Consider the following 16,705-nt stretch of genomic DNA (forward strand, 5'->3'; position numbering starts at 1 on the left):
TAATAGCCATTGAGAATTGATTTGTTCTTCCTTAATTTTATTTAAAAACGATTCATCCCATTGGAAATTATCATATTTACGAGATAAGAAATCAGCTATACCATTCTTTTTACCACTTATATGTCTTAATTCATAATCAAATTCTTTAATATATTTCATATAATTATCTTGTCTCTTTGTGAACGGTTTATCGTTTGACTTATTGATAATATATGTAAGATTTTGGTGATCAGTGTAGATTGAAACCTTTTTACCAATTAATAAATGTTGAAACTTCTTTAGAGAATCAATGATTGAAAGGAACTCTCTATCACCTATGCTGTACCTCTTTTGAGTATCAGTAAGTTTTCTACTATGAAACCAAATGACTTTGAATTTATTACCTTGAATTTGATATAATACACCTGATAATGCTTTATCACTAACATCACAATACAAGTGAAAACTACCATTGTTTAGATTATTATTATCTGAATGGATTGGCATGTCTGTTGATGCTTTAACCTTTTCGATATCTATTGGTATGGAGTTATCTTGTTCAATTGGAATAGCGACAATATTTTCACCTTCAAACTCTTTCTTTAGATTATTGAATTCTTTGAGTGATTCATCAGAAAGTGTTTTCTTGTTTTTTCCTTTTGATTCTTTGGAAAGGTGATAGGTTTTTTCAGCGTAATTTTCAATGTGTCTCCTGAAGAATCCAAAAAGACCTAATGCAGCTTCAGCTTCTTTGGCGTTTCTTGGTTCAGGTAACTCAGAGATAGCTCTAACCTTTGCAGCTCTTGGAGATATACCATCTTTATGAATGTGGAAACCAAGGAAATCTACTTCAGTCTTTAACATTTCACTCTTTTCTCTTGAAATGAATAATAGGTACTTTCTACAATATAGAAGCATTCTAATGATTTCAATGAAATGTACCATGTAGTCGAGTTTTGAATGAACCAAAAGATCATCAAAGTATTGTAATAAACTTTTGATTTTTCCAAATATTTCGACCATCAATCTGGCGAATGTGGATGGAGAGTTGACTAAACCTTGTGGCATTCTAGTATATTCAAATTTACCAATATGTGTAATGAAAGCGGTGTACTTTGCGTGTTCTGGATTAATTAACACTTGGAAATAACCCATAATCATGTCAAACTTTGAGAAAAGCTTTGAATCTTTACATTGATTTAAAAGACTATCAACCGGAGTGAATGGATGATCGTCTCTAACAGTGACTTTATTTAGTTGACGATAGTCGTGGACTACACGCCATGAATCTCTCTTCTTTAATAACATGATTGGAGATGAGTAATTTGATTCTGATCTTTTGATAATACCTAAATCTATAAATTTGAGAACCATTTCTTCGACATGTCTCTTATGATCATCTGTTGAATAATAGATTTGTTTCTTTGTTGGTTCAACATCTTGATCTTTCTTTAATATGATATTATGTATGATATTACCTCTTCTGGAATTGTTAATCTGATCTGGAATATCAGGAAGTTTATCTACTATAACATCTTCGAATGAATCATTAATGAAATCACGTACTGCTTGTATCTCTTCTTCTTCTGGATTAGTTTTAACCAGTATATCACAAAGTTGTGATGGGATGCTTTCAACAAACTTTGTAACTTGTTCTTTGATATCTTCATCATCATCTAGTAGATTATGTGACTGTGACTGATTATCATTGGATACGGTAACATGTTTTCTTGGAGCTTTTACATTACAATGTAATTGATTCGACTGTTGATAATTAATTTTGTATGTACTGTTATTCAACTTGATTATTTTATCTTTTTGGTTAATGATAGAGTCCTTAAGGATATCATTACCGAAAAGTACATCAATGATATCCAATTCTATAATAAAGAAGTTATGAATTTCATTGTTAACTTGTATATTGATTTGTTCAACAAACTCTTCTTTGACGTCTAGTAGCGGGAAGTTAATCTTGGCTTTCGTTTTGTGAACGTGGTTCTTCATATCTTTTGAAATCAACCTCTTATTGATTAAACTAACATTACTTCCAGTATCGAGAATTAATTTGAATTGTTTTTCTTTGGAATGAGAGTTAATTATAATCTTGGGTTTATCCATGTTTTCTCTGTTTGGAACGATTAAACATTTGAGAGTCGGAATGAGAGCAGTATCACTTGTACCAGTACTATGTAATAATGAGATGATTGGTTTGTTTGTTTCTTTATCGAATTTAATTGTGTAAAGCAATTCATCTTCTTCATCGTTAATTAATTCTTTACTAGAATTCAATATCTTTGGACGATTGAATATGTTTACAGTATAGTTTTTATCTTGAACATTTGTTAACTCTGTTGGAGTATTAAATTCAATCTTCTGTGGTTTATACTTCATCTCTGATTCAACAGCTTTTGGAATTGGAACGGTTGTATCAGGAACTAGTTTTATACCATATGAGTCTTTGACGTATTCTTTAAGTTTGTTGATGTTTTTATGAACATCATGTTGCTGGCTTTGTTGATGTAACTGTTTAACAATGTTTTGATTATAAAAAGAGTTAAGAGTATAAAGTGAATCTTTGTTCACTGGGTAATCATTATCCTCAAGGTGATGATATTGTGAAATTTTATAATTTTTATTTAAAATCTTTGACTTGGACTCATCACCTTCATCGAGTCATTGTTGCTTTTTGGCTGATGGACCTGGATTGGCTTTGGCATCGACCGGATCAATTCTACATGTAGATGTGGAGTGATTTGATTTACCACAATTGAGACAGTAGCCTTTGCTCTGACGGTAAACGATGAAACTGCTTCTTATCTTTTTGAGGTCTACCTTAGAGTCTTTTCTTATTTCAGGTAATATTGCAGCTCTAATCTTATCAGCTTGTGCATCAAAGGAATTCCTGTTATGAGAGTTATGATTTGGAGTAGCATGATTCTTTTTTAATGGAAACTTCTCATCATTATTCGATGCGGAATCGGAAGGTCTTCTTCTCGAGAACTTATCAGCATTGTTAAGAACCAACTCGGTGATGGCTTCACGACACTCGGTGATATCGGTTTGAGTGTTGAGTTTGATTGCAACATCAGTTTGTAACCAGTCTGGTACGACCATCTTTAACAAAGCAAGGATATTATTATCTAAAATTGATCTTAGATACTCTAATTGAACTTCAGCAGTACCATGGATTAGATACACCGGATTAATTACATTGTGGTAACTCATAATGGCTTCGATGTTTTTTATAACATCTTGGGCTGAGTAGCAGTTACGATGGTTAATAGCTTCGACTACTTTAGTGTTGGCAGCTTCGTAGTCAGTTTTGAATGGAACCAAAGTCTTGGATCTAAAGTTACGGTGTATTAGCTTCTTCAATGTTTCACCTTCAATTTTATCGTTGTTCTTAACTGATTCATTGTGGGTAGGTTGAAGCAATTGAAATAATTCATTTGATGCAGCACCATTGTCCATAATGGTCTTCAAGGTTGGTTCAACACCATTCTGGGAGCAGTGGATGGTAAAGAGATTCATGAAGATGACAGCAGTGGCAGCATTTTTTAAAGCGTCAATGGTTTTAGCTTCAATGGAATTGGTCTTTGATTTCTTTGGCACTTTCTCTCTGACTTCGACGTCGGATACATCAGTGCTTTCAGTTGAATAAATTTCATCATCGACTTCAGTGGGACGAAGAGTCTTTTTTGATTTTACTTGAACAGTAATAGCATCATCGGAGGCGGTTGTCACTTCAGTGGCACGTTTGGCGGTGGAAGACACTTTGGCTTTACGGATGGCTTTCTTTGAAGGAGTAGTAGTTGATGACATGACTTTCACCAACAATTATATATAAAATTTATTAAATATAATTTAATTTTATAATTTAATTTTATAATTTAAATTATATAATTTAATTATATAATTTAATTTAATTTATTTAATTTAATTTAATTTAATTTTTAATTGAATAATTAAATATAAGTATTAATATATGTTAACTGTTATTCCACTAATATATTTTTTTTGTGGTGTCTTTATATTATTTAATTGATAATAAATATTATCTTAAATTATTTTAATTATAACAATGGCATCAATATAACTGTTATTCCACTAATAATTTATATTGTGGTGTCTTTATTTAACTGTTATTCCACTAATAATTTATATTGTGGTGTCTTTGTTTAACTGTTATTCCACTAATAATTTATATTGTGGTGTCTTTGTTTAACTGTTATTCCACTAATAATTTATATTGTGGTGTCTTTGTTTAACTGTTATTCCACTAATAATTTATATTGTGGTGTCTTTGTTTAACTGTTATTCCACTAATAATTTATATTGTGGTGTCTTTGTATTTGAGCATTATTATTAAATTAATTGATACAATCTTGTTTTATATTACTTTATAAAAGATGCATGTTTACAATGTGAGTAGGAAGTGTCGTTGTACCGCCTAAGCAGTACAGCGTTAATCTTGCAAACAGAAGGGCCATTGTAATGCATTTTTATTTTGTTTTAAATACTACTGTTATTCCTCTAATCTGAAGAGTCGACTTCTTCATCATGAGGTGTCATTGTATACGAAATATAAGGATTGTATCTAATTATTTGTTTTAATGTATTTGTTTTATGTTAAAATTAGAAAAAAAAAGTGTAAAAGTCACTCACACTAATCTTCAATCCATTGTCACATTTGTTCAATCTTAAATCAAACAGTCCAATATAAAAGAGATAATTAAAAGTAAGGGCGTTATGAAACTAANCCGAAAATCAGAATTTTTATTATTTTTTTTAAATTTTAATTTAATTTAATTTTTTTTAATTTAATTTTTTATTTTTTTGACTGAAAAAATAAAAAATTAAAAAATAAAAATAAAAATTAAATGAAATATTTTTACATGGAGATGCGCGAATTTGTTACGTTGTTGAGCTCATACTAACTTTAAATTAATTTAGTTTTGAGTCTCTAACATTAAAGGTGGTTTTAAAGGTGATTTTAAAGGTGATTTTAAAGGTCATTTAAAAAATTGCTTTTAAATTAATTTTTAAGTGACTTTTTTATAGGACTTTAAATCCACTTTTAATTTAATTTAAAGTTGCTTTAAAGGTGTAATTTTCATCGCTGTGTATTAATAATGCTACAAAAATAAATAAAAAAAATTTAAAAATTATTTTAAAACTATAGTATTAAATAAAATTTTATGTGAACAATAAAATACACAGATATATTATTTTTTAATAATAAAATTTATTTTTAAAGTAGAAACTTTTATTGGGAAGAATTTAAGTAAAGTGCAGAATGAGGAAATTGAAAAGCTTCTTGTGCATCTTTTCTCATTTTAGCCTTAGAGTCAAATTTACTACTAAAATCATTTAATATTGAAATTAATCTCTTTATTAAAGGAACTGAATCTGGGTACCAGTGTGACTCTTCACCTGTTTTACAAGAGTCAACAAACTCTTTTATGAAAATATCATTTTGATAATTTTCATAATTAATGTGGCTGAGAAAAAGAGAAAGTAAAGCAGGGGAAAACAGTATTTCATAAAAAAAAAAAAAAAAAAAAAAAAAAAAAAAAAAAAAAAAAATTAATTATTTTGTAAATTTTGATTATATTAATTTATACACACTATTTCATTACCAAAAAATACTTGGCTATCGGAAATATAAACTTTAAGATTGTGGTTTTTTTCACCTTTTGAATAAATGGCTAAACTGTCAACTACTTTTGTTCTTGTGTTACTATCCTTATTACTTACCCATTTTGTTAACCTTGCAAAAATATTTTGACTGGTACAATCTTCGTTACTACCACCAGCTTGTTTAATTATTCCAGTAATAAAGAAATTTGAAACCTATTTATTTAAATTTATTAATTTTTTTTTTTTTTTTTTTAAAACTATTAATCTGGTAACATACATCGCCATCTGAATAGTATTTACTTTGACAAACTTTCTGAAGACTTTCGTATTCCAATATGTATGTTACACGTGGGTTTGTGGCTATTTGCACTGTTTCTTGGATTGGTGGAACAGTTGGCCTTTGAACTCTTCTAATTATTATTCTCTGGTTTTCCATTGGGTTTGGAGCATTTCAATTTCCTAATACATTACCTATTGACAAATTATTAACTGATTCATCTCCGATAGAAATATTATTGTTTGTTCTTCTTTGGATTGGTGATTGGTTAAAATCAGGTACATTACCATTTGGTGCTACACAGCGAAGAAAAAACCACCTTTAAATTCGCTTTAAATTAAATTTAAATTTGCTTTAAAGTCCTGAATTAAAGCAATTTTAAAGGTAATTTTAAAGGTAATTTTTAAGGTTACTTTAAAATCACCTTAAAAATTACCTTTAAAATTACCTTTAAAATTACCTTTTTAATCGCTTTAAAAGCGAGGTCCTGAGTTCGAAGCCGTTATTTAACGGATAAATTTTTTAAAATTTTTTTTTTTAATTTTTCAAAAATTACCAAAAGGGATTCGATCCCCTGACCCTCTATTAAAGGGTAGTCTCATCAACCATTACACCATTTGATTGCTTTGATGAAAATTTAAAAATGATAGAATATTTTATCCCCATTTTTTTGGAGATCGAAAAAAACAAACAACAACAACAATCTCTTTTTTTGATTATTTCATTTTTCATATAAAAAAGACTTAAAAAACAAATAAATAAATAAATAAACTATTTTAAAAAGCCATCTTTTTACTTTATTGTAATTTATTATTTGTTTCGTTTTGAGAATTTTGCGTAGCAAAATTTTCAAAAAAAAAGCAAAAAATAATCAGATCGAAAAAAACAAACAACAACAATCTCTTTTTTTGATTATTTCATTTTTCATATAAAAAAGACTTAAAAAAAAAAAAAAAAAAAAAAAAAAAAACCTGGGAACCCAAGTTAATCAGAAAATTTCCAGATTTTTAACTTTTTAAAGAAAAATAAAAAAAATAGAAAGAAAATAAGATGAAAATCACAAACAACACCACAAATATTAAGCAACACAAATGCCTACAAAAAATAAGCGAAATTGTGGATAAAACTCAATTAAAAAAAAAACAATTCAAATACGTCATAAACATCAATCACGAACCAGACGATAAAATAAAAAAAGATTTAGAAAAAAGTTTGGACAAAAAAGATGTTTTAATCAAAAGTAATAATACATTCAAAATTCTCACAGACAGTATTAGTACAGTAATCTATTTTGTAAATATGTTTGATGCAGAATTAAAAGGACAATTTATAACCACTATAAGACCAAAAAATATGTATACAGATTTTGATTGGTATAAATCACTCACAGAAATAGAATGGGTAATAGAAAATGAAGGATGTAAACTAATTAAATTAGAAATTAAAGGCGAAACTCTAATTATCAAAACAGTGAAAAGAGTCGTAGAAGAATTTGACACTATCATTGAACTAGACAATCTAACATTAATTGGACACTCCAACAAAGGATGGAGAGATCAAACCTCATTACCAGAAAATCAAGAAGAAAACAAAAATAAAAAACAATCAGATGAACAACAACCACAATCTACATCAGAACAAATACCAAAACAAGGAAAAAGAACAATCATTATCCCACCAATCACATCCTCATCTAATGATAAAACATTTATGGCCCTAGATGATACAGCTCAAAAGGTAATAGAAGCATCACTAGAAAACGTAGATGAACTAACAAGAATAGAGAATGAGATCAATACACAATCGATAAACAATCAAGAAATTAAAACAAAATCAGAAAAACCTATCGAACCACCATCTCCATACAATACACCAATAAAACAACACGGCGAAACAAAGGGACTAACAACGGAAGAAAAACTTAGAGAGGCAAATGATATCTTCGACTTCACCAGCCCAAACACTGATGCAATAAGAAAAATAGAATTCCCACTTTCAATCCCTTCAAATCAATGGTTCTTCTCCTCTCCAATAAAACATATCATGAGTTTCAGCCCAACCTATGGTACACCATCGAAAATTATCGATTCACCAAGTAAATTGTTAAACACACCAAAAAAGAAACAACAAGACAAAACAAACAAGACCAACAAAACACCAGTCAAACCAAAATTGGGTGAATATGGACAAAAAAGCATAAAAACAAAAATGGATGAAGATATAGACAACTTCAACAAGGAAATTCTAAAACAAATCAATAAATCAAAAAACCCCACAAACACACAAGACCAACAACACAACGAACAAAGTAAAGATCAGTTAGAAGACAAAATAAACCAGAAACTTCAAAAGGTAGATAAAAATCTACCCCAAATAAAACTATAAAGAAAAACACAATAAGAATAGGTGTTTGGAACATCCAAGGATCCAACACCATCCAATCTGCCAGCATAATAAACACCGTTTTAGACAACAACAAGCTGGACGCAGCACTTCTAACTGAAACAAATATAAAAACAAATAAAATTTACTCAATAAATCAACAATATAAAAACAAAATAACACACCACGCACCAATTGATAAAACAGGACAAGGGGTGTCACAAATCATCATCAACACCCGCAATAGAACTTCCTAAACATCTCAAAAAATACAATAATTCACTCAGTACTTTCTATAAATAAAAAAAAAAAAAAAAAAAAAAAAAAAAAAAAAAAAAAAAAAAAAAAAAAAAAACCCAAGTTAATCAGAAAAATAAAAAAGATAGAAAGAAAATAAAATGAAAATCACAAACAACACCACAAATATTAAGCAACACAAATGCCTACAAAAAATAAGCGAAATTGTGGATAAAACTCAATTAAAAAAAAAACAATTCAAATACGTCATAAACATCAATCACGAACCAGACGATAAAATAAAAAAAGATTTAGAAAAAAGTTTGGACAAAAAAGATGTTTTAATCAAAAAGACCCTGTAAAAAAAAAAAATAAATAAAATGAGATCTAGCATCTCAAGGAGAAGCAAATAATAATTGCGTTATCCAATTCAAAAAAAAAATATCCCCATTTTTTTGTTCTAAAATTAGATCTTTTTTATTAAAAACCTTAAATTTATGTTTAAAGGAAATTTAAATTCACTTTGAATCTACTTTAAATCTACTTTAAATCCTATTTAAAATTAATTTAAAATAAATTTTAAAGGTATTTTTAAATATCTTAAAAATTATCTTAAAAATTACCTTAAAAATCACCTTTAAAATCACCTTTAAAATTGCTTAAAAAATTATTTTAAAGCAAATTTTAAAGGCATTTTTAAATATCTTAAAAATTACCTTAAAAATTACCTTAAAAATGAATTTTTTAAACGCGGCTTTAAATTCAATTTAAATCCAATTTAAATCAACTTTTCTTTAAATTTGCTTTAAAGGTGCATTTTTCTTTGCTGTGTAACCAATCATTTGGTACTACAAATAATAATAATTTATTATTTTTATTCATTTCCAATATAATTTTCTATATCCAGCATTATAGAATAATCTTTCTTGTTTTGACACTGCATACTATCAGTGAATATTCTAAGTAAAACAATTTTATTTTTATTTTTATTTTTTAAATCTTTAAATTGTTGACCACTTTTATAATTTGTATAAATTCCAGTTTCAAAATCTGTATCAAAATCTATTCTTTCAAAAAATTGCTTTTTATTTAATAAAGTTTCTAATACTTTTTTAATTTCAAAATAAAAAATTGAGTGATCATAATTTTTATTTATAAATGTTTCTCCTTTTATTTGAAAATCTTCCATAAATAATTTATCCATATATTGAGGTGTGTATCTTATTTGATTTAAATTGGTTTTATTTTTGTCAATAAAACTTTTAAATTTTTCAAGTAGCTTTAAACTTATTGAGTTTTCAATTCCCAACATTAAAAATTCAATTTCAGTTTCATTTAATTTTTTTTTTGATTTTTCATTATCTAAATTATTATTTAGATTATTATTTATTGGTTCGTTTTGAGCATTTTCATTTTCATTATTTTCATTATTTTCATTATTAATGTTTGCTTCATTTTCATCTATTCTAATTTCATTGTTTTCATCTTCACTATGTACCAACCCAATTATATCATGATTTTCTTCATTATCAATTGTTTGATTGTTTTCATTATTTTCATTATTTTCTTGATAAAAAATTTCATCTTGGTTTTGGTTACATAAATGTTTACATGGGTCATCTGGATCATTTGTTGGATATTTTATTTTTTCACCAGTAATATCCATTAATTTTTTATAAAAGCTATCTCTTTTTTGATTATTTGTAATAATTTTATTTTGTTCATTTTTACATTTTTTGGTGTTGAAATGTCCATTTACATCATAAAATTGTTTATAAGAACGGTAATATGCAAGACAAAATGGACATATATTTTTATGCATAATATAATGAATAATAATATTTTTAAAATTCTTTAATTTTTCTCTGCAATTAATGCATGATATGTTATTTAAATTCATTTTGTTTGCTGGCTGGAAATTAAAAATAATATTTTTTTTTTTTTTTTTCCTCGAGTTTTTACGTTTTTTTTTTTTTTTTTTTTCATTTTATTCAAATTTTAGCATTATAGCAAGTAGATATATGATTTAGTACTTAGAATTTTATATTTAGAGGGATATACCCCATTTTCAAAAAATGACGGGGAACCTATGACCCTGTCTATACCTTTTTCTTTTTAAAATATTAAAAAAAAAAACTATAAAATCTGCCCAATTTATTGTAAAACTACACTAATGCAATAATATACATGTGCACTCGTTAATTGTTTATTAATTATAAAAAATAAAAAATAAAAAATCTTTTTTTATATGTATGTTTATACTTATAATATAAATATGCAAAACAAATAATTAAATTTTTTTTTTTTTTTTTTTGATATTTTTCGCTTTTTGAAATGAGAAGTAAAATTTAAAATAACATAATATAAAACCCAAGGCAACTGAAACACTTATTTATTATTAATTAATAAAAATAATAATAATAGAATTCAATTGCCACTGAAACAAATAAATAAAGAATTAAAATTAATTTGGTTATCTTTTTAGTTTTTTTTTTTTTTAATTTTCTTAATTTTTTTTTTTTTTTATTTTCTTATTTTTTTTTTTTTTTTTTATTAAATTTGGAATAAATAGTTATTTTAAAGGTGCATTTTTCTTTGCTGTGTAATTTTAAATTACATTAAAAATAACTTTTTTAAATTTATTATAAAGTGATTAAAACATTATTTAAAAACCGCTTTATAATAAATTTAAAAGGTCATTTTTAATATAATTATAAATGACCTTAAAAATATCTTTAAAATTACCTTTTTAAAAAGCAAATTTAAAGCCAATTTAAAGCAAATTTAAATTGTATTTGCTTTAAATTGGCTTTAAAGGTGCATTTTTCTTTGCTGTGCAAAAATGAATAATAAAAAATACTACATACATTAGGTTTATTTTTTGCAAAGTCGGAAACAATATTCATATTTTCTTACCAAAAGTTTGATTTAAATAAATAAATTTATTAATTGAACTAAGATTATCACTAAGATTTAATACATTTAAAAAAAAAAAATTAAAAAATATAAAAAAAAAAGTTTTTATTTTTTATTTTTTATTTTTTTTTTTATCAGGAAAAAAAATAAAACAAATAATAATAACAATACTAGTAATCAATATAAAATCAATAAATTTTATTTAAATAGAAATGAAATATTAAAATTATACCACTAGATTTTTTTTTAAAAAAAAAAAAAATAAAAAAATAAAAAATAAATAAAATAAAAAATAAATAAAAAAAAAACAAGAAAAACCATCAATAAAATGACATTTAAAACAAAATGAAATTTCAAAGAGAATTAAAAATGAAAATTAAAAAGTATTCCTGTAAAAATGGAATTTAATTTTAATTTTAATGGTATTAAAATGTTATATCTTGATTTGATTGGTCACAGCAAATGATATAAAATATATTTCCAACTCGTTTTTCTTCAAAATAAAACAATTAAAAATGAAAAATTATCAAACACTCCAAATTATTTATTATTAAAAAAAAATAAAAAAAAAATTTTAGGAAAAAGAATTATTTTAATTTCCATTATTTTAATTTTTAAATTTTATATAATTTTGTGTATTTGTGACTGCTCAATTTATCCTATTTATCTGATTTAGATTATTTTTTTAGGTTTAAAAATATTTCTTAACACCAACCCAATTATTTATTTGAAATATTTGAAAGGATTTAAATAAGATAACAAACTTTGATCTGAACTGTTATTGTTATTATTACCACTATTATTAAAATTGTTTGAATTATCTAGAGGCTACAAAGAATTTTTAAAGATTGAAAAAAAATTTAATATTCCTTCTATTGTTATTTCAAAAGTTGTAATGTTGTATTATTATTATTATTATTATTATTATTATATTATTATTATTATTATTATTATTATTATTATTATTATTATTATCATTATCATTATGAGGATAACTTACAAGCATATATAAAGTTGAAACTGGTAATAAACCTAATTGACGAATTGATAGATTCAATTGATTCAAAGTAAAAGGATTTCCAGTTGGTTGGGTACACAATGCATAAGAACAAGTACCATCAGTACGATTTGAATTTATGAATTTTTGAACGGATCTTAAGGTGTCAGTAGCCATGAAATCATATTGAATTCTAGCTCCATTAGTTTGAATAATCCCAATTTCTCTATATATTATTATTATTATTATTATTATTATTATTATTATTATTATTATTATTATTATTATTATTATTATTATTATTATTATTATTATTATTATTATTATTATTATTATTTATTATTGTTTATTATTATTATTTATTATTTATTATTTATTATTTATTATTAATTATTTATTATTATTATTATTTTTTTTTTAAAATTTAGTAAAAGATTAATACCCAAAGGTTGCATGATTAGAACCATTTACATCATCATAAAGAATAAAATAAAAAAACAAAACTATAAAAAATAATAAAATTAAATACCCAATCTCCTCTGATGATTTATATCTTTGATTTTGTTCTTCTCTCAATTTTTGTAGTTCACTTTTTTGATTTTTTTGCTCTAAATAATATTGTTTATCCTCAACAATATTCTTTTTTATATTACCTGGGTATATTAATTTATTATTATTATTACTATTATTATTATTATTATTATTATTATTATTATTATTATTATTATTATTATTATTATTATTATTATTATTATTATTATTATTATTATTATTATTATTATTATTATTATTATTTTTATTATTATTAATATTATTATTAATATTATTAGTATTATTATTAATATTATTATTAATGGTTGTGTTAATTGGTTTTGATAGAGAATTTATAATTGGTTTACCAGTGCAACTGTGATTTGTTGGGAACCTATGTCTTAAAAAATTAAGAAATAGGTTAGAATTAATAAATTTTCTTGTCTTTTTTTTTTTTAGACACAGATCTACTAAGAAAATAATAATAAATAATTTTCAAACACAAACTTTAAACAATAATTGGATTTACATTTATCACATTTAACTTCAACGAACTCAGATGTTTTACAAGTTTTTAATGAGCATTTAAAACTTTTTGGTGCTTTTGATTGATTAAATTTACAATCGGTGTCCATATGAACTGATATCTATAAGAAATATTATTGATATTTAGAAAGATTAGTTCAAACTATATTATATAAAATCATTTAGATAATAGTAACAATAAATCGTACAGTTTGATCTAAATTTGCTAAAGAGTCTACTTTAATTAAACAATTACAAACTGGACACGGATGAACAATTTTATTTTCTCTTTGTTCTATATTTTTACATTTATGATTTTCATATCCTTTATGTTCCATGCAAAAACTTAAATTACAAAGATCACAGTTAAATGGTAAAAAATCTAAAACTCTGCAATCTGTAACATTACAATGCACCCCTATGTGATCTAATTGATATGTTTCTCTTTCTCTTTGTTGTTGTTGTTGTTGTTGTGGTGCTGTTGGTGGTGATTGTTGTTGCATATTTGCTGAAAATTAAAGAAAAAAATAAAAAAATTAAAAAAAAAAATAAAAAAAAATAAAAAAAAATAAAAAAAAATAAAAAAAAATAAAAAAAAAAAAAAAAAAATAAAAAAAAAAAAAAAAATAAAAAAAAAAAAATTATTTGATGTTTTGGAACTTGGACTTTAAAAATAATAAAAAAAAAAAAAAATTACAATAAATGTAAATTTAAAAATTACACTTGAAATTCTTATAAAAACAAATCTATTTTTAAAAAAAAAAAAAAAAAAAATTTAATTTGGGATATTGGTGAGATTTAAAAATTTTTTTTTAATAATATTTTTTTTATTTTTTTTTTTTTTGGAAAAATGTGAGAATTTGGGAAATATTTTTTATATTGAATAATTATTAAATTTTTTTTTTTTTTTTTTTTCTTTTTTTTTTAAAAAAAAATATTTTAATTTTTATATATAAGTTATTTATTTGTAAGTTTTTTTTTTTTTTTCTCAAAAAATATATTTAAATTTTTCTAATTATCAAACAAATAAAAAAATTATTAATTATTTATTATAAAAAATGTTTTTATAAAATAAAATAATACAGAAAAAAAAAAAAAATTTTATAAAAAACCTTTCACATTTAAAAAAAAAAAAATTCTATTTAAAAAATTCTATTTAAAAAATGTCTCTTAGCAACAACCAAACCCAATTCGTAACAGTTTTCGTTCCAATCCAATTATCAATTGATGTTTTCAGAAAAATGAACAACATCAATTCTTTTGTTAATGACAACCTCACCAACTTTCCAATTGTAACTGTTGACCAACTTATCAAAGTTGTCAACAACAACAACAACAACAACAACAACAACAACAACAACAACAACAACAACAACAACAACACTTCAATTTCCAACAATGGCGACATCAACAATTGTTTGGCTACCTTTGAACAAGTCCAAAACAATTGTTTTGAAACTTGTGATTTCAAGGCTACAGAAAGGGAGCATTATTTTGCCAGTGGCAAACAAATACAAGAATCAGTTTTGCCAGAAGAAGAAGAAGAGAAGATTTCCGTCAACAACTTTGCCATGGTTACCGTCGAACCAAACAATTGTTTTGTCAAGGCCCAACAAATTAACTCTGTTGCTCCATTGTCATTGGATAATAGAAATTGTGTTAGAAGGGCTCACAGGGAGGTCAATACTTTTGTACAGGTGTTTGATGTTTGTGTTTTTAATCTCAAAGTTGTTAATGTTGCCACCAATGAAAGTCAAGTCAATCTCTTTAATGGGGGCAATGTTGAAAACATTTGTTTTGATCGTTCTATACAAATGCCACGTTCATCAGCAGATGATTTTGATTGGTCGTCACAACAACAATCCTCTTGGTATTCACTTGCTCTCTCCATTATCCCAATTTATCATGAAATTATCATTAGTTCTTTGCAATTGGTTAGTAGTTGCCTTTTACAAGTATTGGCAGCATCAGCAACAAAAGCAACTACCTCCACATCCACTCAACATCATCGTTCCCAATGTTTCCAAAAGAATTGCTGTAAACCTCAACAATCAATTAATAAGTCTTACCTTTACCAACTTCCTAAAAAACATCTTCTTCTTAAACAACAACAACAACAACAACAACAACAACAACAACAACAACAACAACAACAACAACAACAACAACAACAACAACAACAACAACAAAACCAACAACAACCAATTAAATCTTTCTAAAGAGATTTGTAATGAAAATCTCAATTTCGAAGAATTTAACTTTGAAGATGAAAGTGTATGCAAGTACAATAGATTGACAAACTCCTGTGAAAATATATCAAAAATACAACAAGTCAATGAGGAATCAGAATTACTAGATTGGTTCTCTGATTTTGAAGAAATGGATTCAGTTTTATTACAGAACGGAACCGAGTTTGACAATGATCACCCAATGGTAAAGTCACAGGCTCCATCCATTACTTTTAAGAGTTTGGATCAATTTATAAAATATTTAGAAGAGAATAACTGTGTTGATGATATCGAAGTTTCTCCATGCTCAAAGTCCCATACATTCAATAGACCAGTTTCAACACCACGTCTAATTATTAAACCAACATGGTGTGTCTATGGTGACTCATTAAATACTGAATTCTTCCACTCTTGTCTAAAGGATAAAACATGTGGTGATATTATTGTGGACCACTTTGAGCCATTGGTCTCCTCACCAACAGACTTTTTATTATCAAATGGTGGCCAAAGAATTTTAGATACACCAAATGCTGGTGGTTCATCCGTTTGGTCAGAGGTATTATCATTTGAAGTATTAAATCAAGTTTTTGGTGCACAATTAAAGAAAACTGAAACTGAAATTGAATATGCTCCAGGTTCAAAAATTACAGATTTCTCTGTTGATATTAACAATAGTCATATTGGAGTTTCTGTGGTAAGAATAATTAACTTTTTCGATCTCAATGGAAGAACGTACAAAGCTGTTTTCACACCAGAATATGCTCGAAATCTTTTGTACAAAAAGTTATTTGGTGTCATTGCCTCCACTGAAGCGGTTGTTGATAAATGGGAAAAACAAATTCTTTATGTTTGGACTACATCTTCTTGTGTCGCCGATATAATTGTTCAAGAATATTGGAAAGTTCCAGCAAAGTTAAGATCAAATACTTTAGTTTATGTTAATCATGCAACAAACTCTGAATTTTTATTTTAATAATAAAAAATAAAAAAAAT

General features: G+C 25.4%; 8 protein-coding genes across 8 annotated transcripts; 3 read left to right on the forward strand and 5 right to left on the reverse strand.

The window, feature by feature from the left end:
- On the reverse strand, window positions 1-2,370 carry DDB_G0267366 (hypothetical protein; the record flags this gene model as incomplete). The annotated part of the gene is made up of 2 exons (XM_642593.1): window positions 1-1,424; window positions 1,458-2,370. Coding segments are annotated over 2 exons (2,337 nt in total), but the record flags the coding sequence as incomplete, so codon positions are not given.
- A 282-nt stretch (window positions 2,371-2,652) lies between these two features.
- DDB_G0267368 (hypothetical protein) lies at window positions 2,653-3,801 on the reverse strand (the record flags this gene model as incomplete). Its single annotated transcript, XM_642594.1, has 1 exon — window positions 2,653-3,801. One exon carries the CDS (start codon window positions 3,799-3,801, stop codon window positions 2,653-2,655), a length of 1,149 nt encoding a protein of 382 aa, XP_647686.1.
- Window positions 3,802-5,245: 1,444 nt separating this feature from the next.
- On the reverse strand, window positions 5,246-6,055 carry DDB_G0267370 (hypothetical protein; the record flags this gene model as incomplete). Its single annotated transcript, XM_642595.1, has 3 exons — window positions 5,246-5,434; window positions 5,608-5,832; window positions 5,897-6,055. 3 exons carry the CDS (start codon window positions 6,053-6,055, stop codon window positions 5,246-5,248), a joined length of 573 nt encoding a protein of 190 aa, XP_647687.1.
- An 891-nt stretch (window positions 6,056-6,946) lies between these two features.
- On the forward strand, window positions 6,947-7,590 carry DDB_G0267372 (hypothetical protein; the record flags this gene model as incomplete). The annotated part of the gene is made up of 1 exon (XM_642596.2): window positions 6,947-7,590. A coding segment is annotated over one exon (644 nt), but the record flags the coding sequence as incomplete, so codon positions are not given.
- Window positions 7,591-7,606: 16 nt separating this feature from the next.
- Window positions 7,607-8,281, forward strand: DDB_G0268474 (hypothetical protein; the record flags this gene model as incomplete). Its single annotated transcript, XM_641972.1, has 1 exon — window positions 7,607-8,281. The coding sequence occupies one exon, from the start codon at window positions 7,607-7,609 to the stop codon at window positions 8,279-8,281; it is 675 nt and encodes a 224-aa protein (XP_647064.1).
- Window positions 8,282-9,389: 1,108 nt separating this feature from the next.
- DDB_G0268476 (hypothetical protein) lies at window positions 9,390-10,415 on the reverse strand (the record flags this gene model as incomplete). Its single annotated transcript, XM_641973.2, has 1 exon — window positions 9,390-10,415. One exon carries the CDS (start codon window positions 10,413-10,415, stop codon window positions 9,390-9,392), a length of 1,026 nt encoding a protein of 341 aa, XP_647065.1.
- Window positions 10,416-12,154: 1,739 nt separating this feature from the next.
- DDB_G0268260 (AN1-type zinc finger-containing protein) lies at window positions 12,155-13,987 on the reverse strand (the record flags this gene model as incomplete). Its single annotated transcript, XM_641974.2, has 5 exons — window positions 12,155-12,259; window positions 12,432-12,654; window positions 12,958-13,359; window positions 13,467-13,606; window positions 13,682-13,987. The coding sequence occupies 5 exons, from the start codon at window positions 13,985-13,987 to the stop codon at window positions 12,155-12,157; spliced, it is 1,176 nt and encodes a 391-aa protein (XP_647066.2).
- Window positions 13,988-14,647: 660 nt separating this feature from the next.
- On the forward strand, window positions 14,648-16,685 carry DDB_G0267458 (hypothetical protein; the record flags this gene model as incomplete). Its single annotated transcript, XM_002649160.1, is given in 1 exon segment — window positions 14,648-16,685. A coding segment is annotated over 1 exon segment (2,038 nt).
- Window positions 16,686-16,705: the final 20 nt, after the last annotated feature.

Source organism: Dictyostelium discoideum (assembly GCF_000004695.1).
Source record: "Dictyostelium discoideum AX4 chromosome 1 chromosome, whole genome shotgun sequence".
Taxonomy (NCBI): Eukaryota; Evosea; class Eumycetozoa; order Dictyosteliales; family Dictyosteliaceae; genus Dictyostelium; species Dictyostelium discoideum.